The 24,637-nt window shown below is 46.9% G+C and overlaps 1 protein-coding gene across 2 annotated transcripts in view; it reads right to left on the minus strand.

The window, feature by feature from the left end:
• Positions 1-23,561, minus strand: part of MAPK4 (mitogen-activated protein kinase 4) — a gene marked incomplete at its 5' end in the record, with an annotated part of 49,136 nt that extends 25,575 nt beyond the window's left edge. Inside the window, one exon of one of the 2 annotated variants that reach the window (XM_080920159.1) lies at positions 23,001-23,561. In XM_080920159.1, coding sequence (XP_080776285.1) covers positions 23,001-23,546 — 546 coding nt within the window. The remainder of the gene's footprint in view (positions 1-23,000) is intronic. The other variant, XM_080920158.1, reaches the window with a different exon arrangement.
• Positions 23,562-24,637: the final 1,076 nt, after the last annotated feature.

The raw sequence follows: 24,637 nt of genomic DNA on the forward strand, positions 1-24,637 counted from the left end.
TTAAGGCTGGTCTCTCTTTCCAGCAGTAAACCTGCAATTCCTGCCTCTCACCAGAAACCACATTTACAGCACAAAACTGTGCACCAAGCACCTTGTGTAATCCTGGTGACTTCTGATTTCATCTTGTAAGAGCATAACCACACTCACAATGCTTATAATTTTAGTCATTGAAAAGGGGAAGAGGCAGAGAGGAGGGAAGGGTCGCTTAGCAACCATTAAAAGCAACGAAATCCCCAAAGCTCACAACGTCTTGGTATACACATGGTCACCACTTGCACTGAATGATGCTTAAGCTTGATTCTGTGAAGTTTGCACACAAGCTTCCATTGTCACTTCCCGAGCATCTCTCTACCAACCCCCTCCCATACCCCCAGGCTTAAGATCTGGATTAAACACACCTTTTAATACATCTCAACAAAGCCAGGATTTCAGCTTTGTCTGAGTGGAGGTCCCTTCTAAAGGCATAAGGCACTCAGTGGTACTCTGGACAGTCTCTGTGTTATGGGTAAGGTTCAGGGGAGGAAGAAACTGTTGCAGGGAGGACCCCAAACTGGACCCATGATCTGTCAGCAGGAAGCAGCTGCTTGCTAAGCATGGTAGAAGGAGCCTGCTCACCCTGAACTCAGTTACCTGGTTGTCGTGGTCTAGGACTCTCATGTAAAGGTTACTGTTCTTTTTTAAGGAGACATTTCTTTATGAGCTCACATCCTAACGACCCTTTACTTTCATTACTTAAAGAAAAGGAAGAATGTTTTATTCAGGGTCAAAGTTTCAGAGGTTCTGGTTCAGGTTTGCCTCGATCTGTTGCTTTGGGCCTGAAGGTAGGTGGCCATCATGGTGGTGGGAACTCAAGGCACAGAGGCTGCTCACTTTGGGGCAGCCAGGAAGCAGAAAGACCAGGAAGAGACCAAGGACCCTTCATAGGCTTCCCTTTAGTGATACTTCTTCCTTCCAGTGAGACTCAAACACCCAGGGCCACCTAAGCTAGTAATGTGAATTTACAGGAGGGATTTAATATTCAAACTGTAATGCATATCCCATAAGAGATAAAGGCATATGACCAAACACCCTTGGGATAGGTGGGCAACAATCAACACACTTGTAAAGTTTTCGGGACAGACTATGGAAAATGTGGGTTATGGTGTTAAGGATGCTCCCATCTTGCATGAATCACACTGACCATCTTCTGTTAGGTGACTAACAATACGACACCCGATGAACCCACCTGCAAGGGACCTGAGACTCCCACTGCCTCCCCGACTCATCTTTATAACTCCCAAATGCACAAGCTAAGTACTTGCTTGGTGTGAGCACACAGGCTGAAGGCCAATGTTAAAAAGCCATTAGAAGTATTAACTACTCGAATACACTACAGAGGTTCTAGAAGGGAGGCAGGGAATGATACAGGTTGCTAAGGGAGGGTAGGCAAAGTCAGGGAACGAGGGTGACTAAGGGAGTGGGGCTGAGCCCTCCAGCCCCAGTCCGGGAAGAAGCAAAGGCATGTAAGGATGGAGAGATGGGTCACAGAAAGAACCAATACTAACTCTAGATCATCTTTAATTTGGTTTCTGTCAGGGCCCACACTCAACTTTTTGGCTTGGTAACCTTGTCTGATCTTGGCCATGAGAACGGTCTTTTTACTTTGGTGCACAGAGTATGTGTTGGAATTTTATTGACCAGAAAGCACGTGCTTTTAGTAGGGCCACTATCTTCCTGGGGGAACTTTGGGACTGGGTATTCTGACCATTAGGTATCCACAAGCTGAGCGGCTTCCCGAGCCACCTGTCTGAGGAACTATAATTGTTCCTCACAGTGATCTGATGGCTGTGCCTTATTGCTTCCTGTGGCGAGGCCTGACTGTGGTGTTCTGAGTCAGGGTCTTTAGAGAGCTTACACTTCCAAGTCTTGGCAGAGGGCACATTAGTTCAATCTCCAAGACCGCTATTAATCCAGGGAACAGTCAGTGCGGAGGAAGGGCAGATGGGGCAGTCACTGAGAACAGAGAAAGGGCCAGGGTGGATTCAGGTTTGAGACTCTTTTTAAAGTGTCAAATTATGAGCATAAAATTAGGTATGAAAATGCGTGTTTATTTTGCAGCCAAAAAGTAATGGCAACAAATCAGAAATGACAAAAAAAAAAGTTGGCAGATACTGCAAACACCACAGAATTCATAAAAATCACATTTCCACTAATTAGCCACTTGGCAACGCACAGGTAGCAAATGCATGCTGCATAATTTTTAATTATCTTTTCTATGTGAATTTTGTAATATAATTTTCCACAGAGAGAGTTTAAAGATAACTCAGTGTTTGAAAGATAATTGAAAAGATAATATGGTCTCTTCCCCCACTATGGGTGATAATTCAGTTTGGTTATTCAAGACATTTCTCATGTTCAAAACTAGCTATTGGTAGCATCTTATACATTTTCAGGACAGTTGTCAGATAGAAATACCAAGAATCCTTTTGTCTGTGAATTGTAAGACTGGGCATTTTTAGTTGTCATATGAGATATGGTGACTGACGACACTGGTCAGCTTGTTGGTTTATGGTCTACTTGTAGTCCTGTGCTGAGTCACTGAGCTGGCCTGTGTCTTTGTGTAATGACCTCAGTGGGTTCGTTCAGTTTGTGGAATCACTTGCTCGGTTAACAGTAACCGTGGAGAGAGATAACGGGAACCCACGTAAACGCATCCCAATGGGCCCAGCTAAGCAGATCCCTAGCTCTGCCTTACGTGTGTGCCTTCCAGCAAATGCTAGGCTTCGGGAGCTCTTCCAAGTGTGAGTGGGGATGGTGCAGGTGACTGGCCTTATAGTTCATGAAAGCCCGGGTGAGTAAACAGGCAAGAGGAGAGGAGTGACCAAAGAGGATGGCACCGTTTTTGTTACAATGTCTGTGCTAGGAAGGAATGTAGAGAGGTATCCCAGAACCTTTTCAGAAGTGAGCCACAGCAGGGCCTGTGGACTTACAGAGACTAATCATCTAGACCTCTGGTCACCTAGGTTTTGTTGTTAAAAGATTTCGGCACCAATGTTAGAAAAAGGATGAAGAGAGTTTCGGGGCCTGGGGGCAAGGGAGATGCCTCTGGGGGTCCCATGTTGGGAATCCCTTCCCCCTGAGGGACCAGCCACACAATGGTATAGTACAGAACAGGGTTTATTCATTCAGGTCATAAGGGAGCTAAGAGGGTAGTAGAGGCAGAGAGAGAGAGAAGAGTAGAGAGGTAGAGAAGAGGAGTAGAAGCCGGCCATGAGCACATGGAGAAAGAGTGTGGAAGAGAAGGGGAAGAGGAAGGGTAAGGGTGGGAGAGCGAGAGAGCGAGAGAGCGAGAGAGCGAGCGAGAGAGAGAGAGAGAGAGAGAGAGAGAGAGAGAGGGGAGGGGGCAAGCAGCCTCTTCTATAGTGTCAGGTCACTGGGGCGGAGCACACCTGGCTATTGCCAGGTAACCTGAGGGGTGGAGCTCACAGAATCCCAACAGGTTTTTCTCACTAGAGAGCCTGTGAGGGGCAGGTGTGACTTCAAAAAGCTATCATGACTTTGAAAGGGGGTTCTTCCTTTCTCACACCAGAGGGTTGGAGAGATTTTTGGTCATAAGAAGATTCCTTCTGGTTTGCTCCCCCTTTTCCCGGGCCCCCTAAGATTCTTTTCCCGAGGGTTTAAACTCTGACATCACTTTCAGAAGAACAGTGAGGAAATCACAGTCTGGCCTTCCCCTCTGAGGACAGAGATTTCACTCTCTACATGGGCACTGCAACCGGGCAAGGACTTGGTTCCACATAGGGTGTCAGAAGCATACAGGGGGTGGGGGTGGGGTAGGAGCTCAGAGGAGAGGGTCACAGGAGATCATGAGGCTCTGCCACTCACATCATGAGTCCTGACACTGATGGTTCTACGAAAGAGTGGTGATCTCTGCTTCATGGTTAACTGCAGAACACCGTTAATGAGTTCCGCATCAATAAAACATGCAAGAATTGACAAGGGCTGTGGCTTATTCATTTTTACATCTGTGTCATATTCCAGTGTAGCCATACAGACACGTCATAAAGGGACTATGGGTTTCTGTCATTACCGTCAGCTACTGACTGCATAGTAAAGAATATGGCTGGTCTTTATTCCCTGTTCCTGGGAGAGAGCCTCTACCCCTGGAAAGCCCCGGAGGGTGTCTATTACTCATGGTGGGTCTCACCATGAGTTTTTATGAATGAGGCACTCATGGGTGGTCTTAGAGCAGAATGGAGTTGGGTAGTGTTTAGGTAGGCATGACTAGGCCATTCATGCCTAGGTAACAGACATCCCTTCCTGAAAGCAAACCAACAGATATCCTCTCACCACTGAAAGTCACCAAAGTGACACATGTCAGCTCGGTCAAATGTGGTTCTGAAGAACAAAGACACTTCATTTTGTAATCTAAGTATAGGACTTTGCTTAGTTCTGTAAACAGACATGCAAACCGTTAAACCCGAGGGGCACTGGGAATTGCAGCCAGTGGACGGGGACTGTTCCCGCACTGTACATCTTCCCTGACTCTTGGTCAGGGTCACAGTAATCCAAAGTGGCAAATACGATTTGCTTGCTATTATAAATGTAAATGACATAGTATTCAACAGACATTGTGCTTTTAGTCAGCATCCGAAATAAAGATTTTTGTATATTGTTGTTATATTTAGCAACACTACCAGAGTCGTTTTCCCCCCAAAGAAGTTTTTATTATTATGTTGGTGCACCACGTTCTGTTTAACTAAATACTACTTATTTATTTATTCATTTATTTCGTAACTACAGTGTCACTCATACCTGCTGGGAGAGTGGACATTGGTTTTCTCCAATAGACTGACACTGGGTATATCATGGATTTCACATTTGTGTGTGTGTGCACCTTTATTTAACTACAATTAGTTGGTTTTTGTATTTCCCTTTTGTGTGTGGCTTTAATTTTTTTTTTTTTTTTTTTTTTTGGTTTGGGGTGGGGGTTTGTTGTGTGGGCCTTTTTTTTTTTAAGAAAGGATTTTAAAGTTGGGTGGGTAGGGGGAGAATCTGGAAGGACATGGGGCAGGGAAAGAATAAGATCAAAGTATATTTAAATTTGAAAATTGTTTTAAATAATAAAAAAAGAAAAGATGGTGGTGTTGACTGGTACAAACAAGGGGATCTGGCCAGCGTGTGAATCGGGCTTCTGAACACTCATGTTGCTAATTATCCCTGGGAAGATAATGATTCTGGGTCACTTTTTGAAACCCACAAAGTCTTTCATTTCCCAGCCATTAATCTGCCTGCAGATTGCAGTCTTATTGAGGCAATGAGACCATCTGCGGAAGAGCACAGCTCTCTGTGCTTTGCTAGGACCACGGTGCGGTGCTGGATAAGGACACTGGGCAGGGACATTCCCAGCCCAGTCTTTTGCCTGTCACCCTGGCAGCTCAAGCATGCGCACTGCTATTTTTACAGATGGATAGAGTGAGGCTTCAAAAACCAAGTGGCGGCGAGGAATAAGTCCAGGTCCTGCTCTGAACAGTTACGCTCACGGCAGCGATTCTCAAACTTCAGCCCGTTAGCCATCTGAAACTCACAAGCTGGACCTGCACCGACACTTTAAATCCTTTGGATGAGGTGGGACAGTGTGCAAGCCCACCAGCTTCCCAGGGAGCCTGAAGCTGCACTACAGATGGTTTCTGAGCCATCCCCGCTGTCTGCTTTGTTCAAGCCCCACCCCTTTTGCTGTTCAGGGGGCCTCAGGAGCTATGCCTCTCCATGCATCTGCAAGACTCCCACTCAGCCGCAGGTTTCTGGGCCCTTAAGCCCACAGCCCTCTTGAGTGGTTGCTGTTGTCACCTCTTGTCCCTGCATGTAATTACCCTCATTAAACATATTCTACTTACAATCCATGAGGACAAGCTCTGCTGAGCAGCGGCTGTGTCTGCACCTGATGCCCAGGCAGTGCCAAGATGGCGCCCCAGCTGAGTCCTTGCCTGTGGGTCAGAAGGTTCTCTGGGCTCTGTTCGGGGCTGGGGCTACCCGGAGTTGTCCTTGCAAAGCTGCAGGCTCTGTTTCTGCTCCCATCTTTCCAAGCAAGCCCTGTGATCTGAGCTGGGATTCAAAGTCAGGGCAAGATGGTGGCCAGCTGTTCTCAGCCCTCAGCTCATGGGGCAGATGGAAGCCTCTAGAAGCCCTTAGGGTTGAGACTGGGAGGGCAACTTGCTCAGGTGTAGTTCGAGTAAATTCATCCCTAACAATAAAACAAGCACATGAAAGATTATTCTCCACATTTTTTTTTTAAAAAGACAAGGTCTGTCACTGAACTGATTGAGCCAGGCTATCTGGTCAGCATGCCCTACCAATTTTGTCTCTGGCTCTTCAATGCTAAGACCTAGAGCAAGCCACCAAGCTTGGCTTTTTTTGCACGGAGGGGGGGGCAGACATCCAATCTCAGGAATTCATGCTTGTGTGTCATGTTAGGCACTTCCTCAACGAAACCACTTCCTCCACTCCCTGCTTCAAAAAAAAAAAAAAAAAAAAAAAAATCAAAGTTCTTTGCAAATCCTTGTGAGTGCCCCTGCTTTGCTGGCAACCTGATCCACTGCACAGAAGTTTTTGGTGTAATTGTTGCCTTTTCAGCAGAACCTGGCTCTCTCAGAGCCCTCATTCTGCGCATCTGTGTTGACAACGTGTGGTTTGGATCTGAGTTCAAATCCCTTTCCAAGCAACTTACTTTCTGGTGACTAGTAGTAACGTTCTCAGTCTTTGTGAGGCACGGGTCTCTCGTCTGCATAGTACAGTGCATGCCACCTGTGGTGAGGGACTGACAGAAAACAGACAGCAGCCCCCAGCCCTCTTCTCAGGTTCCATTTTGATAGGTGTTCTTTTTTTCGCCTGTTAGGGTGTATTCAAGCTTCTTGGCTTCCCTCTCTACTGACCCTATTCCCCTCTCCCACCCCAGGCAGCCTCCTCTCCCCTGGCAGCCTTTCCTCACATACAGAGGTTACCACCCGTGAGTTCTGTATGTAGCAACTGCCCCGCCTGGAAGGTGACCTCCTCTCTCTCTGCTTATCTAAGTTCTTAGAACCCACAAAGGTCACTTCAAGGGTCAGGTTCTCAGGGTGCTTATCACATAAGGAAAAAGGAAGGGGGGGTTACCACTCCTACCAGCTGTGTGAGCACCAAGCCTGTTAGGAGGGTAGTCTAGACTCTGTCTTATTGGAGCTCATCTGGTTTGGACCAAAAGGGGCAACAGAAAGGAGGGAGAGCATGGCCGTTCACCTAACTAGAACTAGTTCATTGCCACAGTGATCGGGAAGAGGCGGGGTCATTTCCACCTGGCACATCTCGGCTTTGCGCTCCACAGTGGTGACCTGTGACAATGGCCAGCATCTGGATGCCTCTTTACCTTCTTTGTCTCCTGCTAAGGGTGGAGCAGGATGCAGGGATAAGGAGCCAGCAGGGCAGAAGCGTGGCAAGAATTGGTGGGGCCAGATCTATCTGGATGTGTTAGTGGCCACCTTTATGGTATTCGAATATTCCTTATTCAACTAACAGTCCTTGCGGCCTGATAGTTCCCCATTAAGAAAATATTCTGCTGGGCATGGTGATACATGCCTTTAACTCCAACACTCGGAAGGCAGAGGCAAGCAGGTCTCCTGGAGTTCAAGGCTAGCCTAATCTACATAGCAAGTCCTAGGACAGCTGCGGCTACATAATAGGGATCCTGTCTCAGAACAAAGCAACAAAGAACAGCAACCAAAAAGGAAAATATTCTATTTGGCCCTCAGTAGTTATGGTGGGGTTTTGTTCACAGGACAGCTTTACTGAATCGTGCAGATTCTCAGTCTCTTCTATTAAATGGCATAATATTTATTTGTCTGTATCTTAGCCTGGTGACTCCATAGGCTTTAAATCATCTCCAGATGAGGGTAATACTGTAATGTAGGTGCCCTATACATTGTTGTTATAATGTATTATTATATACAATGTTGCTATTATGTATTGTTAGATACATTGTTATAATGCATTATTATATACATTGTAGTTATAATTATTATTTATCCATGGGGTTGGCCCTAGATACAGCAAGAAACTGTATTTGGAGTAACATTCTGGCTGTGTAAGAGGTCACCGTTGAATACAGAATGACACCTGTCACTCATGCAATTGCTCACAGTTGGTGAGCTTAATGTGGGGCTGTGTTGGCTGGAGAAGACGTAAGGTAAAAAGAGCTGGCCCTGTTAGCAGAGTGCCACCCAGAGGGACACTGAAGACCCAGAACACCCTGGGGGGAAGGGCCTGTGAAGTGAGACAGAGAGATAGGTTTGGCTCATGAGAGGGTCACCAAGGGTCCCAAGCACCCTGGGTGGCTTGAGGATACTGGGTATATGAGATGGGTGAGTAACACCTGCCTCGTGAGAGGGTCCCAGGAGAACCTGAATCTGCTCACCAAACACACTGCCTAGAGGCAGGAAGCCTTGTCCCTGCTCTGACTCCCATGGCCTCATGCAGACCCAGCATGCCAAGTACTATGCTTGGAAACATCTGGAAGGAAGAGCTTTTTGTACTTCAAGATAGAACTTGAGTCAAACTTAGATCACCATTCTTCAGTTCTCTAAGCATGAGGAAGTCTTAGACACTTGAGGCCTCAGTTTTCTCATCTATAAAATGGGTCTGATAACACAGACCCTTCCTGTACTTCTAGATCATCATGGAACCAAAAGGAAATGAGGGGTGAGGAAAGCTTGCACATACAGGGAGCTATGGCCAAACCCTGCTGTACTTCACAGCACAAACTAATTGGCTACTTTCAATGCACTGAGCATAATTTACTACCTTCCAGAGGGGCACGATATGGAACATTGGCTGCAATCTAGGTCTCAGAGCAGCTCTGGGATCTCGACTGAGAGTATGGAGCTGGGCCTGGAGATGCTGTGTCTGCTTCTCTGTTCTCTGTCTCCTTACCTGCCAGACTACCCGCCGCCAGTGTTCTCTGCTCGGAGTGTACCTGTTGGTTCATTGCTAGATCTGACAAGGGGATAATGAGGTGTGATAAAGGCGTGTGTGTGTGTGTGTGTGTGTGTGTGTGTGTAAGTAGGGCACATTAGTGCTACATTGTTTCTATGTTTGTAGACTGTGTGTGTCTGTTTAGGACATTTAAAAAAAGAAACATTTGTGTGTGTGTGTGTGTGTGTGTGTGAGAGAGAGAGAGAGAGAGAGACAGAGAGAGACAGAGAGAGATAGGGGGACAGGCAATGTGAGAAGAAACAGTAAGGTATAGATATAGCATTAATGTGAGTACAGGAGAAATTACAAAGACTCCAATTCCACAAATTTGTCTAAGACTAGTCATGGCTGTGCACAGCTGCTGTCTTGGAGGAAGGAAGTGGACAGGGCTTGTTAAAAAGCTTCACTGAGGATGATGGGAATCAGTGGTAATTGCTCAAAGAAACCCTTTGGGCTAAATGTGTCCGTCTTGTGTGCCCCATCTGGAAAATGCATGCTTCGGGAGAGCTGCCTCCATCTGCATGCTGCCTGGGCACGCGGACAGCCTGACCTCCATGGGGCTTTGCTCCTTAGTCCCACTGCCCAGAATCTGCAGCTTCAACTGAACTCTGCTCCCATCTCTGCTAGCGATCCACAGGCCCTGAGTATTCCATACGGGCAAATGTCACACAGGGACTTTAGAAATTTTATGGAGCAGACAAGAGGGCCTAAGCTGGGTTGGGGGAAACCATGCCGACCTTTAAATACAGGAGCTGAGAGGGTGCAGGTGGAAGCCTGTTTGTAAAGCCAGTGGTGCTTTGGGGACACGAGCAAAGATGGGTTAAGTACAAAGCAGTATAGACTTAATCTGTTTAAACCAGGAGTCACATCGGAGGACAGCTATTGTCCAAAAGTGTAAGGCTGCAGAGAATATATGGTGGGCAAAACCTTGGGGGTAGTTTAGGGAGTGTGATGCTCTGGCCACACGAGGGTTAAGCAGAAAGACTTTGTCTCAACCCCTGTTGCTAGAAATATCTCATAAATGTCCTCATTCAATTTCCGGCCTTGGTACATAACACCTAGGGAACAGAATTTAATTTTCTAGGACTGAATGGCCTCCTTCACTTGCAGGACTTTCTGAATTGTAGTTTATTATGGTACAAGCCCAAAAGTAGGAACAGGGAACCTTAAATTACTTTTGGCAGCTTGGACTATGAGTGTTCAGACTAGAAACCAATTTGAACTTGAAAGCCAAAGTCCAATAGAATTCCTGAAGAGACTTGCTTTTATTTTGCTCTCTTTTGCCTTTCTCCACAAAACCAGCCCAGGCTCTGCTATCACCCCCAGCAAGTTACATTTTCAAGGGTTACAAACTGTACAAGATGGCTGCCATATTGGCATCTCTCCTCACCTCCTTCTTCCCCTCTTCTGAGCTTCCTTTTCTAGAAGTCTTTCTGGGCACGTGGTTGAGTTCAGAGTTTTTATCTGGCTGTGACAGCCATGTGTCTGTGAACCAAGTGTTAATCAAGAGTCCCTCTTGACTAGTCTTCTGCTGTTTGTGGACACTATTCTCCTGACCTGCTGGGTCTCTGGCAGGACTCACTAGGAGCACCAGACACCTTCCACAGAGACAGTAGTGTGCCATACAGAGCTTGGAGCTGAGGGTAACAGCCTGGAGCTACATTTAATATGTGGCTTTAGCTACACTTTAAACCAGGCATCTTTCCTAAACATAGACTGAGGGTAGGAAGCACCCAGAACTAGTAATGGTTTCCTGGTTAAGACACCATAAACTAAATAACCAACCAACCAATCATCCAAACAACCAATCAAAAAACCAACCAACCAACCAACCAACCAACCAATAAACCAACTAACCCACCAACCAACCAACCAACCAACCAACCAATCAACCAACCAACCAATCAAAAAACCAACCAACCAATCAAAATACCAACCAACCAACCAACCAACTAATTAGCCAACCAACCAACCAAAAAACCAAAATAAATATTGCCCAAATGAAAAGCTGTTTTCTTTTTTCTCTCAATGCTGAGGGTAAACCCAAGACACCGAGTACTAGGTCAGGGTGCTGCCCCATTAAGCAAGACCTCAAGCTTTAAAACTCATACTTTTAAGGACAATATCAAAATAAGTAAGTAAGTAAGTAAGTAAGTAAGTAAGTAAGTAAATAAATAAATAAGACAAGCTACAGAACTCAGATCAAGGAGATTTTAGAAATTATCTGATCAGAGTCTAGCATTTAGAATATAGGAAGAGTCTCCAAGTTCAAAATTAATAATAGTATTAATAGTGATATAACTTGATTAAAATAGGAAAAGATCTGCAGATATAAAGAAGACATGTAAAAGGTTGATATGCACATGAAAGGATACATACTAAGGGAGGCTCAGCACTATTAACCATGGATAAAATCAATCCAAACCACAGTGAAATCCTCCTCACACCTGCTGGATAACTAGGGAGACATGAAGTATGTGGTCATGGAAAGAACAAACCCTCACATGTCTACTGGATACAATGTTGCAATGTGGTCAGAGAGAGAACTAACCCTCCCACCTTGCCTACTGGATACAATGTTGCAATGGAATCAGCTATTACAGTTTCTCTGACAGAAACACATGACCTAATAATGCCACTCTGTAAGATGTAGCCATAGAAACTTGTACATGAGTGCCCGTGGTGGCAGTATTACTCATAATAGCCCCAACAGAAAAAAACCCAGATGTTCATCAATGGATGGGCTACGAGACAGCTAAGATACAGATTATTGTTAGATGGCTTTACTGTCTTCACTTTTGAAATAAAGTTCTAATATCTGCCTCTACCACTGAATAAATCCAGACAGCACTGTGCTGAATGCAAGAAGCCAGACTCAAAAGATCAAAGGACCATGTATTACACATCCACATGAAACAGCCAGCAAGGTCAAGTCTATGGATACAGAAGTGGATGAATGGCTGCTTTGACTAAGGGTTGATAGAAACTTAGTGAAGGAGGTGACAACTGGATGGAGCACTGTTATTTTGGAGCCAATTAAATGTCTTAAAATAAATTCTGAGGACACACAGATGAAGGATTCTGAAAGCCATTCAATTATACATGGATAATGGAGAACTGTATAGCATGTTTTATAATTTAAAGACAGTCATAAAGCATAGTCCTGCTGAAAGGAAGATTCCAGCCTTCTTCTTTCCAGCCATGTGTCGGAGTAGGAAGTGCTGGGTCTCTCCATGGGAATCTATGTTCTGAGGCCTGGGTCTCAGGAAGTTTCATGTGCAGAGTTTTAAGATAGAGATAGTGTGTGCTGGAGTTGTAGCAATTAGAAATTTTGATTGGTCACTGCCAGTTTCTTTTCTCATTAGTTGGTCCAAAGCCTACCCATTATTAAGGGTTTTAGCTGTCACCCCATGTGTAACCTTCAGACTAGAACCAGTCAAACTGCAAAAGGATTAACATCTAAGGCCTTTCAAGGTACTCCCTAGACACTGGACCTCAAAAACACAGTACTTCCTTATCTGTGCACTGTAACAAGTCCACTCAAAGGCTTTTCTACTCACCCCTTCTTTATGCCTTGTACCTTAGAAGAGAAACAGGGCCATCACTCCACCCCCAATTTACCATTAGCGGTGGAAAGTCTCGTATGGAAGGCCCAATTAAAAATCACTCTTAAAAAGCAGCCACTGTTTATTGAGAACTTTCCAGATGCCCCAAAAGGCTGAGAATTTCACACATCATTTGGTGATTCCCTCATTTCCAGGGGGCAGAGCCGGCCACAGGCAGGCCGAGAAGCTTCCTCGGGGACACAAGGAACCAGTCAACACCTGTCTACTCCACATGAGAAGGTTTTCCTGCTTCCTGACAGTGCATCCTGTTCCGTCAGAGGCCAAAGCAGGGCTGCCACTCTAGGTGGGTAGAAGTAAGGCATACACACACCACCCAGTGAAATAGCTCAGGGTAGGGCCAACTTGAGGATCACTATTTCCAGATTCCCCGGCCAAGGCAGGTGCACACGGCTGTTCTCTGAAGGTAGCTGAAGGATTCAGATTAAACACTCTTTTCATAATGAACAGTTTGAGGGAACTTCCCTTTGTGTTCAGTTTCTGGAACCATCACTAGAAAAACGTATTCTCTTCTAACCAGGCATATCCACATTCTATGATTTTAATATTTTAAATGCATAATGAAATTTCTTTTTTTAAAGAAAGCATCAACTTTCTGTCATGAGTGTGCCGGAGTTTCTCTTTGTAGTCTATTTTTTAAAATTATTTAAAAAATGTTTTTGTTTGTGTCTGAGAGGGTGTCATCTACACGTAGGTGTGAGGGGGTATGTACAGGCTGCCCAGCATGGGTTTTGGGAACCAAACTTAGGTCCTCCAGAAGAGCAGCCGGTGCTCTTAACCCCTGACCCACCTTCCAGCTCACGTGGTCTATTTTAATGTGTATTTCTTCCTCATTTTCTCTTAGCTGCTGTCATCATGGTCCCCATACAGCTTGGTGTAGTTATGTGTAGAGGCCAGAAGGAAACAATGTGGAGTGGGTTCTCTCCTTCACCTTTACAGGGGCTTTGGGGACCTTGGTCCGACCTGTGGCCAGGACTCTTATCACTGAGCCATATTGCTGGCCACTGTGCTGTCTTTTGAGCTCATTATTACGAAACCTTTTATCTGTGCCTGTAAACTCTTTAAATATCGAAAACAGATGTAATACCCTTGTGGCAATAAATGTGATTTTTTTGCAAAGTTTAGATAGTCACTTACCAGATTTCCTGGAAGTAGTAACATCTGTCAGTACCCGTGCTCCGTGTGTCTAGGAGTTTAAGTGCTGCAGACGGTCAGGCAGCTTTAGTTCACTTCAGGATGAGCTTAAGTTGTACTGAGGTAGAATGAGGGGGTGAGAATGGTGCCCTTGAGTCTCAATAAAGCATTTAGCTCCATCCCCTGTAACATCTTTGTGGATGATTTTTGAAATGTGGGTTAAATGATTATATAATTATGTAGATGAGTAACTGGCTAGGCAGCTTACAGGTCAGAGATGTCCAGTGGCCATGGGGCTGAGCCTTTGACCTCATCTCTTTATGCATATTTTAATTTTAATTAGGGCTATAGGTGAAGTCCTGCAAGGCAGGTTTAAATATATTATGAGGCTATAAAGGGCAAGATTGAATGATGGAACAAAGATCCTGAAAGATCTCATCCTCTTGGGATATTTGCCGGAGCCAAGATGAACTTTACCAGGAACAAAGGGAGACAACGTATGTGTGACCTTAAAAATGAAACCAAAAGCCAAATAACAACAAGAAACAAACACCTAACCCCACAAATCTGAAACAGAGAATACAGAACTAACACAAACTAATTGGCTAACAGCCCGATATGAGCCAGCCAGCGCAGGTGTGGTGTGTCATTTACAGAACAGAGGTGTCACACTCTTACCGATTCTGTGCTGATGAGGTCACATATGGTCTACTCTGCAAATGAACTTTAAGAAAGGCTCTGACCAGACTGGGTGGGTGAGTGTGTAACTAGGAAAGAGTGGGCTCTGGAGTGCACAGTAAACTGAACGCAGGTCCTCTGCCTATTTCATTGTATTGAGAGCCGAGTCACTTGTCAGCAGGTACCGGTAACAAAGCCTGAAAACCACTGTTTAGAGACAACGGGGCTCACACTGCAGGGCTACGGAAGGGACAGGATATGGGGTGTTAAATATGAGAGCCGTCCTGAGGATAAGTTAGCTTTATCTCCTGAAGACTCTGGAGAACCACACTCTGGTTAACAGAAAGCAGAGGCATGCATGGCTGGCGAATTAGTCAGCGGACATTTATGGAACACATTGTATGGGTCAGTGACTGTGCTAAACGCTCCCAAAATGGGTACGAATGAGACATGTTCTTAATCCAAGGGCCTACTGGGTCAATCTGGGAAGAGGCTGCAAATGAGTCACTCAACAGTATATGTAAGTGCCTTGGGAAAGAGGAGGGCAGAAACAAGTCTCCTGGAGAAGCTGGTGGCTGGGGACGTTTGAGAAGAGTCTGTCGAGGTAAATGGCAGTTTATGTGGGAGGGAAGGAACAGTGTGTGGGCCCAGAGCTGTCATTGCTTGTGGCATCTTCTGGGGCAAGATGACAAGCTGGTGATATTACAACACCAGGAGAGGTGGGTGACTGCAAATTACGCTCGAGATGAGCGCTGGCCTGGAGCTCGGAGTGCTGCGACCCTGATTTAGAAGGGAGCTGGAAACGTCAGAGAATTCATAGCAAAATGGTTCTTGCACTCAATCCATGCTGTTCCTTTCGATACCACTGTCCTCAATGGTCCAACACAGCAAAGGCTAGATAAAGAGTCCATGTTTCAACTACTGAAGGTTAGACAGCATGAGAAAATCGTGAAAGCGGGTGGGGGACATAGGATGAGAAGGATTCATGACGAGAAGGGAAAGCGTCATCTTGTCTCTTCAGGAACAATGGTAATCAGAAGCAAGGGGAGGGCATTCTTAAAGACTGGAAAAAAAAGAGTGAACCTTGAGACTTTTAAAATGAGAATAAAGTAAAGATACTTTATTTCAGTGATAAAGAATCTACCACCTGCCAGCCAGTGCTCCACGGAAGGCTCCTTAGCAGCCCCCACAGGCTGAGCTTTTCTGCTTGCTGTTGCAGAAGGCGGCTCAGATAGAGAGGCACTCACAGAAGGGAGGGCCACAGGAAGGAGCTATAGACCCCTTTGAGTCACTTAATCAGCTGTTTGCTCTCCAGGGGAGAATCCGCCCCCAGTCACACTCAAGAAGCTGAACTCAGCTTTGAGGAGCCAGTACCGGTGTGCCGAGGCTGGGTGCTATTTTGGCATAATGAGACAGCGTCCTGGTGGTCCTCCCTTACACCCTTGTCCAACTCCTTCATGTGCTTGCCAAGGGTGAGGGCAAGTGCGGCAATTTCAGAACTCAGGGGAACTCTCTCCTGAGTGATTGCCGCTTGGGATGAGGTGGTTGTTAGACTCAGTGGGGTTGCTTCTCGGGGGTCCTGGGTGTACTGATGAGGAAAGGACACCACGGAGCTGAGGTACCTGCTCCTGGAACTTGGAGCAAGAAGGCTCCAAGAGCCAAGAAAATTAGCTTTTCTAGTCTCTGAGTGTTCAGATACTTGGCTTTTCAGTACAGCCTCTGTTCCAATCCCCAAGGTCATATTTTTCCTCTTTTACATGGGATACCCCATAACCTTTTAAATACATCTTTCCAGCTTCACTGATTTGGAATAACATGTTTAACAACTTAAGAAGAAAGTAACCCTCCCTGCTGGCAAGTCCCTCTGCAAGGTGTCTTTCTACAAGCCCATTCGTACCATGGCCTCTGTGGGTGTGTGAGTCACTCATGATATCAGTATGATGGATTCCAGCCTATTAGGGGGGGAGGGTCCTGCGACAATCCTTTCCCCTGCCCTCTGCACTATGGGCTTTGCTTTTGGCTACGTAGAGACCATCCACTATTGAGCCTCTAGCAGGTACTCTCCTAATTGCAAAGAGGCTTTCAAAGCCACAGAAATGAGCATTCTTCCTCCTAGTTCAAGGTCTTAGGTAGAGAGGAGGACCCTTCTCTGGGTGGCTTCTCAGGCAAGTGGCAGATGCCATCAAAGCAGGTAAGACAAGAGAGAAGGCAAAGTGACACCGGTCAGGGCTATGATGGCAGCCTCAGCTTTCTGAGTTGTCCTTGGCAGGGTTTCCCAGTCTGTGCTTAGGGACTCTTTTGGGGCCTCAAATGAACCAAGGCCTTGAACAAACTATAACAATTTGCTGAGCCCTCAAAAAACTCATTCCTATCCGACTGTGAAACCAGTGTTTTGTTTCTTAAATAACATCTTAGTGAAGCAGCTTAAACCAGAAAGAAAAGTTCATGCTTCCCATCAGGGCCCCTAACTGCTAAAATCATGCACAGACAATCAGTGTTCCTTTTGTTTAGATTCCTGGTTTCTGTAACTTCAGCCAAACTGTACCATGGGGAATAGGCACTTTCTGAGGTAATGCAATTGAGGTTCCCCAAAGCTGTGCTGTGCTCCAGAACTTCATCATGAGTAAGCCCCTGGTTAAGGCACAATGCTTCACGTTCACCCCCAAGGTCTTCCCAGTGCTGGTGTGAGAACTGCAGGGCAGAGCTTTAGGGAACATCACGAGAGCTGCGTTCTGCTCACAGGGAAGGAACCTCATTTCTTTAGATTAATGGCTCTCGAAAGGTCATGGGCATGAGATACCCTGGGGGTCCATGGACACACAGATGGCTTCAGACTCAGGAGGTCTGACGTGAGAGCCAAGTGCCAGCCGATCTGAGTAGTTCTCGGGTGTGTGTGGCTGATGCTGCTTCTATGTAGCTGCACCTAGAGACCCCACCCAGCCAGTTCGATTTTAAGAACCTGTAAGGAGATAGGGAGGAATGGGGTAAGAAGGCAGTGGCCTAGGTAGCAGCCTGAGGTTTTGGGCTCAAAGTACCAACCTAACAGGAAGCACAGACTTGCTTGAGAGATCTGCCAGAAATGTAGGACCCTTTGCTGCCCACATTCTCATGAGTCCATTTTTCTTCCTCTCTTGCCTGCGAATTTTTTACCTCTACCCCAAGGAAGCTGGATCTGCAGGCAGTCTTCTAGAAGGCCTTTGTGAGGGTTGTTGGGGTTTTTTGTTTTTTTGTCAGGCTGGAAGGTCCTGGGTAGCCCTTCCTGGAGGGACTCATTCATTCCGACAACGAGGCTGTCAGTGATTGCTCTCTAAGGAGTTAGTAACACTTCTTAGGGTTTATACAGGGCTTCATAAAATCTTAAACATTTTTTTTTTTCTTTTTGAGATCATCCATCTCCTAATATGATGAATTCAAAGAGAATATACTCAGATCATTCAGACACCTCTTCTTGACACAAATAACAAGGAACTAATAATCAGGTCTGCGGAGGAAGGGAACACATTCTCGAGAAAAGCCTCATCACTCATCTGGGCCAAGCTGACAAGAGCAAGCCCATGCTTTAGCACAGGTAAACTGAGGCCTGGCACATCATGACATCTACTTGGGCAAGTGGTTCTGTTAGTGATTTAGTCCCTGGTGTATCTGGAAGTACGTTGACATCCTCACTTTCAGCGGAGGGTCAAGAATCCCAGGAGGGAAGCAGAAGGGGAACTGGATTGCGTTTGGACGGGGTGCAGACCTGCAAAACCTGAGCCAGGAGGATCCTGACTTTGAGGCCAGGGTGGGGTGCATCTTGAGGACCAGGCCAACCTCAGCTGCTAGTGATCAGCCCCAAAGAAAACCAGCAGCAGATGGGAATAAGAACTGAGAAGTGGGGCTCATAAAACAAAACAAAACAAAGCAAAACAAACAAACAAAAAACAAACAATCAAACCCCCGAAACAAACCAGGGGCACAGTTACAACCCATGTATAGTGCTCATTATATGACTCGAGTAGGGCTCCTCCCTTTCATGCTTCGCCTGTGAGATGACAAGGACGGGAAGGATGGCCGTGGGACTATGGTGAACCGCTTACTCCAGGAACCAACTAAGTAAGGAGAATGAATTGTCAGTCATGTAGTAAGCTGAATAATGACTGTCATGGTTTGAACCTGAAACGTTCCCCAGAGGGTCATGTTTTGGGAGCTTTTGGGAGTTCGTTGACCGTTTAGGAGGTGGGGCATGGCTGGCAGAAAGTCACTAGTTTTAACAGTTAGTTTTAATTGTCATTTCGACCTAACCTAGAATCCCCTGAGAAGAGAATTCTTAATGAGGAATTGTCTACATTAGGTTGACCTGTAGGGTTGTGTTAATTAAGTTACTTGATGTGGCAAAACCAGTGGGTGGAACCATTCCCTAGGCAGGGGGGTTGGCAACTGTGTGAATTGAAGTATTAAACTAAACACAAACAAGCAAGTGAGCCAGTATCCGTCTGTCCATCCGTTCATCCCTCTCTCTGCTCTTGACTATGGATGTTACTAATCTGTTTTAAATTCCACAACCTTGACCTTTCTGCTATCATGAACTGTCACGTGGGATTGTAAACTAAAACAAGCCCTCTCCCCGCCAACTTGCTTTTTGTCAGGGTATTTTATCAAGGTTAAGAGAAATGAAACTTGAACCTAGGTAGTGGTGGGTATTTTAAGGTTTTACCACGCTGGCTCCTGTCCCTCTGTCTTCTTCCTGATCCACAGTGACCTAAGGAGCTCCCTACCTTCTATCCTGCTATGAACATTGCCATATCTTCCCCACCATGATGAACTAAAGAGACCCTCTAAAAGTCGAGATGAACTTTTCTTCCAGGAAGGCTTTTTGGTCACAGCGATACAAAAGTCACTAATCCAGTGACATGGGTACCAGTGTTTCTTCTGATCACTCTAGAGTCTTTTCCTCATTGTCACCTGTGCCATCTCCTGCCTGTATGGAACAGAAACTTTACTGCCCACCCTGGACCAGGCAAAGGCCAGGATCCCTAGAAGTGTTGCGGTAGACCCAGAGGGCTCTTGAGTTTGACTTGGAGCTCTTTCAGTTTAGGTGCTCGTTAGAGAAGAGAAGGCGATTCCTTTGGTATCCCTGCTAGGCCAGCAAAGTTGGTACCTGCCCTAGGAAGGTCCTGTGGCAGATAAAGGACGCAGGAGTAAAGAGGAGAGGCCATCTGCCCGAGAGAAAGATGGGAGACTAAGAAACAGACTTTACACACTGCTAAGTGGGTCAAAGACAGCCAAGAGCTCAATCTTAGCCAAGAAGTCCTGGCTGGACTGTTCTGGCTCTGAACTCAATCAGTGTGTAGAATATTTTTATGAATTCCAGGTAAGCAATGGTCCTTGCCAAGAGAGATTAAGCATCCACGGAGCACATGGCTTGTAAGCACTACCATCCTCCAAGTACACTGGCAAGTGCAGCTGTGCATAGTAGGTGTACACATCCGACCCCACCTGTGGTTTGAAAAATGTCGAGTTCTTTTTCTCAGTTATACTTCCTAGCTATGAAATTCCACAAACATATTAGCTTCCTACGTGTAAGGCTGAGGTAGGCCATTGTCCTTCCATACGTCCAGTACAACCAACAAAATCAAGGTTGCAGTGTAACTAATACGACTGTATGGAAGAGGCCATCACTCAAAGAGCATGGGATTCCGTGGCCAGACAGAAATGCCCATGAGTCAGAGTGGAGAGCAGCCAATATCAGAAGAGACGTTGGGATCAGAAAGCTCAGAGGCAGGTCCCACCCAGAATCCAGGGCACTTCAGAAAGAAGAGTCCTCACCCAGACCGAGAGAGGCCCCAGTTCCCCAGAATCCTCCTGCCAGTAGCCCTGGAAGCCACATGCTTTCCCATTGTAAAGCCACTTCTCAGGGTTGTCAAATGGCCCATTTGCCCTAAGTGCCTCACAGCATTAGGAGGATTAAGTGGGAACTGATTTAAATGCACATTGGATAAATAAAAGCAGCAGAGTTTGAAGCCTTTCATCACCTCTGGAGGGAAGGGAGGGAGCAAGCTAACAACAGAAAGTGAACAAGGGCAGAAGGTGACAGTGGGTGGTCCCTGACAAACCCAGGGTACCAGATTGGTGTGAACACAGACCAGGGTAGCAACTGGCTCCAATTACCATTTCAAACCTCATATGGTGCTATCCCTAAAGGGATGGAACGAGAACGCATGGATTCCATTGGGGATAATGAAGGTCCCACCAAGAGGAGTGGCAGGAACAGGGTCTAGGGATAGAGCATCCTGTGAGCTTTATCTTTCTCCAGCCCCGTCCCTGCACCATGCTTGGGCTCTGTGGGTGCTCAGTGACGTCGTTTTAAACCACTTTTTAAGGGATTCTATATTGATGGGTAAGTTTAATTCTTATCTACAAGCTAGAGAGTCAGGCAGGGACAGCTCTGTCACCTGAGGGAAACCTGAGGTTCCAGGGGTGAGTGATCCTCAAATTTGTGCCATCAACAGGGAGACTGCCTCCTCACTCCTCACCCTGTGGGCTGTTCATACCATGCCATGTTGCAAGACGTGTTTCAACAATTGGGACCGCTGGCACTGGACTACAATCCCAGCACTAAGGAGGCCAAAGCAAGAAAACTGATGGAGTTTCAGGCTAACCTGGGCTACAGAGCTGGACCGGATTCAAACAAAATAAAACAAAGCTGCTACCATGGTGAATCCTCAAGAGGAGCCATCGTCCCGACTGCTATACAACACATCTCCCAGCTCCTTCCCTATGACTACGTCACCAGATGACGGTTCTCAAGACTACTGGTTGACTACAGTTAAGAGGGTGTGGGAGCTGGACAAACAACTCAGTGGTGAAGACCAACTGCTGCTTTTTTGGGGGACCTGGGTTTGATTCCCCGCACCCACACAACAGTTCACAAGCACCTGTTAACCTCAGCTCCAGGTGATCCGAAGCCCTCTTCCGGTCTCCTCAGGCACGGGGGGCACACATGTGGCAAACAGATCATGCAGGCAAACACTCACACATGTAAAACAAAAATAAAATTTAAAAAGAGAGAAGGGTTTTGGTTTTTTTTGGGGGGGGGTTGGAGAGATGGCTCAGTGGTTAAGCACTGGCTGCTTTCCCAGAGGACCTGGGTTCAATTCTCAGTACCCACTTAGCAGCTCATAGCTGTCTGTAACTTCAGTTCCAGGGGCATCTGACTCCCTTACATAGCCACCCATGCAGGCAAAACACCAATACACAGCAAATCAAAAGTAACTCAGAAAGAAGAAAAGAACCTTTGAGAGATGGTTTTTGTGTATTCAAATAGAAATGCTGTAAAGTGTCTGGATCTTTTTGCCAAGTAAGAACCAACTGGGGTTAAAACCACTGGCTCCATGACTCGACATCATTGCTCCTTAGAAAGGAAGACAGAGAAGGGGGTGCCTTTTGTTTTTATTTTGCCATGGCTTCTTGCCTACAGACTCAGCTGTCAATCCTAGCAGACGACTCAGCTGTAGGAGTGGGTGCTGAGGGAATGCACAGGGTTAAGGCAGCAAAGGGATTTGCTAACTGAGAAGCCACAGTCAGGGAGGCTGCTGTGAGGTCTGAGGTTGGAGCAGGAGTTCCAGCCAGTGAGGGTGATCGGGGACTTGTGGCTCCCCTGCCTGCTATGTCTTCCCATGGCACATGGAAGAGGACCAGGAGGGCCCTAGAGAATGGTGTTCATGGCCCACTTTCACTCTTGGCTATTAGCTATTAACATTTCATGGTGTACCTGCTTCCTGTAGGATGTTCTATTCCAATAAAAAAAAAAATCAAGGTACAGAGATTTTGTTGGGAGACTGGCTCTGTCGCAGGGTGCCTGATTAACGTGATTGCATGGAGGGAACCAGGCACCCCACAATGGCAGCATGTCTGGTAGAGGAAGGAAGAGAAGGTCAGAGAACTCGCTGTTCCTGAAGACACAGCCGGTCAGCAGGGGGGAGTCCTGGGCCTTGAAAATAAATTGTGGTGATGCGCAGTTGGGATGGTTCTGCGATGCAATGGAGAATTTTAACAGAGCCAACCTCAAGCATGGCTTCCCTGGCACACGGAGGGGATGGGCATCATAGGACCCAAGAGGGCAGAGTCATTGGCTGATGTGCAGTGAGCATTAGCTCACTCTTCACTGACCAGTTGAAAGGAACCCAGAATGGACCGTCCCTGCTGAAGGGACCAGGGCAGACAAGCCAGAGCATAGTGTTCCCAGTGTGGGGAGTCTTCTGGGGGCTCCCGAGCACTGAGGATGATGCAGACAGCCAGGATCAGCAGATGCAAAAGAAAAATCCACCAATCACACAGAGCTCGGGGAGAAAAGACGCTTCCGACGTTGTTGAATCTGACCTCTTTGTATAGCCCAGAGTGGCAGAGCAGTGACCAGAAACTAGATTCCCCCACCCCCAACACCATCTCAGGCCGTGGGTCTTTCTGCACCTTTCTGCCTCCCCTAACACTAACAGCAGTCTCCTGACCACAGCGGAGAAAGACAAACCCTCTGAAACTCCCTGTGCACCCTTGAGGATCCCACGGGCCACCAGCAGCCACCAGAAGTTTCCCGGGCAAACCTACCTTGTGTGAGTAATGCTGATCCACGATTCTTGCCAACCCGAAATCCCCAATCTTCAGCACAAGGTCCTCTGTGCTGATGAAAATGTTGGCGGGCTTCAGATCCCTGTGCAACACGTTGGCAGAGTGGATGTACTTGAGCCCGCGGAGCAGCTGGTACATGAACAGCTTGGCGTGCTCCTCGGTCAGCGTGCCCTGCTCCAGCAGGCATGCCAGATCAGTCTCCATGTACTCTTGGACGATATAGGCCACGCTGAACTTGAAGAGCTCGCCCTGCAGGTCGCTACCCTTGGGTCCTAGTACCTCGTACACTTTGACAATGTTGTCGTGGTCCAGGCGCCGGATGATTTTGATCTCTCGGAGCGCGTGCTTCATGCTCCTGGCATCGCTCAGAACGATCTTCTTTACGGCCACCTTCCGGCAGGCCCTGCTGTCTGTAGCCGACAGCACCAGCCCGTTGACCCCAAAGCCGAGGGGTTGGAAGTCAACGAAGCGCCCACCAAGGTCGTACCCGTAGACACTGGCAATGCAGTCACCTTTCTCAGCCATGGCTGCCTCAGTGGTCTGGGGCTGGCTGTAAAACGCAGGGGCAGTCAGGAAAGGCCAAGTTCCAGCTGGTGGCTTGCCCAGCACACCTCATTCTGTCAAATCTCACGAGGGAGGGATGCTTTTGCTCCAGGTGACAGGGGACAGGAAGGGCTGCTAGTCCTTGCTCACCGACCTGCTAGGCTGGATGCTGCAAAGGTTCTTAGCTGCACCCAGAGGGTTTGCCGCCAAACCCTGTGCTTCAAGAACCCTCCTAGATGCTTAAAATGGTTCCATGCTTCTTCTAGATCTGGCATTATTAGAAGGAGAAACCCGTATCATTATCTTCTATCTCCACGGATCTCAGAGTAACATATGCGGCAACTTTGAATCCTTCTGCGTGGCTCAAGTGCAGGAGCCGCTTGCTGAGCTGTTGTTGCTTTACTTAAGTGGGCCCAAAGCTTAATCGGATTGCAGCCTCCCTCTGTGCTCTGAGCAGTAAGAAGGGATCCAGGAAATGGATTCTAGATGATTCTAGGGGCTTCTTTTCATTTCTGCCAGTTTATCTTTCTACAATCGGTTAAATTCCAAAACCCCAACCAGTCTGGGGAGTAAAGAGCTGGACAAAGCCACACTTTCAGGAGCTCTGCAGTTACACCTGCTGTCCCAAGTCCAAAAGGAACTCAGCTGCCAGGCCAGGACCCTCCAGGGGCTTCAGATGAGAGGACATCCTCTTTCACCCACTTCTCCGCAGCACCTTGACAGAGAATGCTTGGCCAGATGCAGTAGGGCCACAGGAATGTAGTATCTTTCAGACAGTCCCCTTTCCTGTCAAAGAAACAATGCTGGGTAAATTTCCACACTCTGGCTTCCAACACCTCCCCACTTGCATCTTTTGTTAACCAGCCCAAGTGTTATTTGATCTGTCCAGCCAGCTGAGACGCTGCTTGCTCAGGGGATTCCAGCTTTGCTCTTCAGCCCCCTCATGCTGTGTACAGCAGGGCCCTGGCCGAGGAGAAAGCCGGGTTGATTTGATAAGCTCATCAGATGGGGAGCTTTTATATTAGTGCTCCCCCTCCCCCCTCCCCGGGCTAACATGTGCAGATTGGGGGTGG

Source organism: Micromys minutus (genome assembly GCF_963924665.1).
Source record: "Micromys minutus genome assembly, chromosome: 8".
NCBI classification, from domain to species: Eukaryota; Metazoa; Chordata; class Mammalia; order Rodentia; family Muridae; genus Micromys; species Micromys minutus.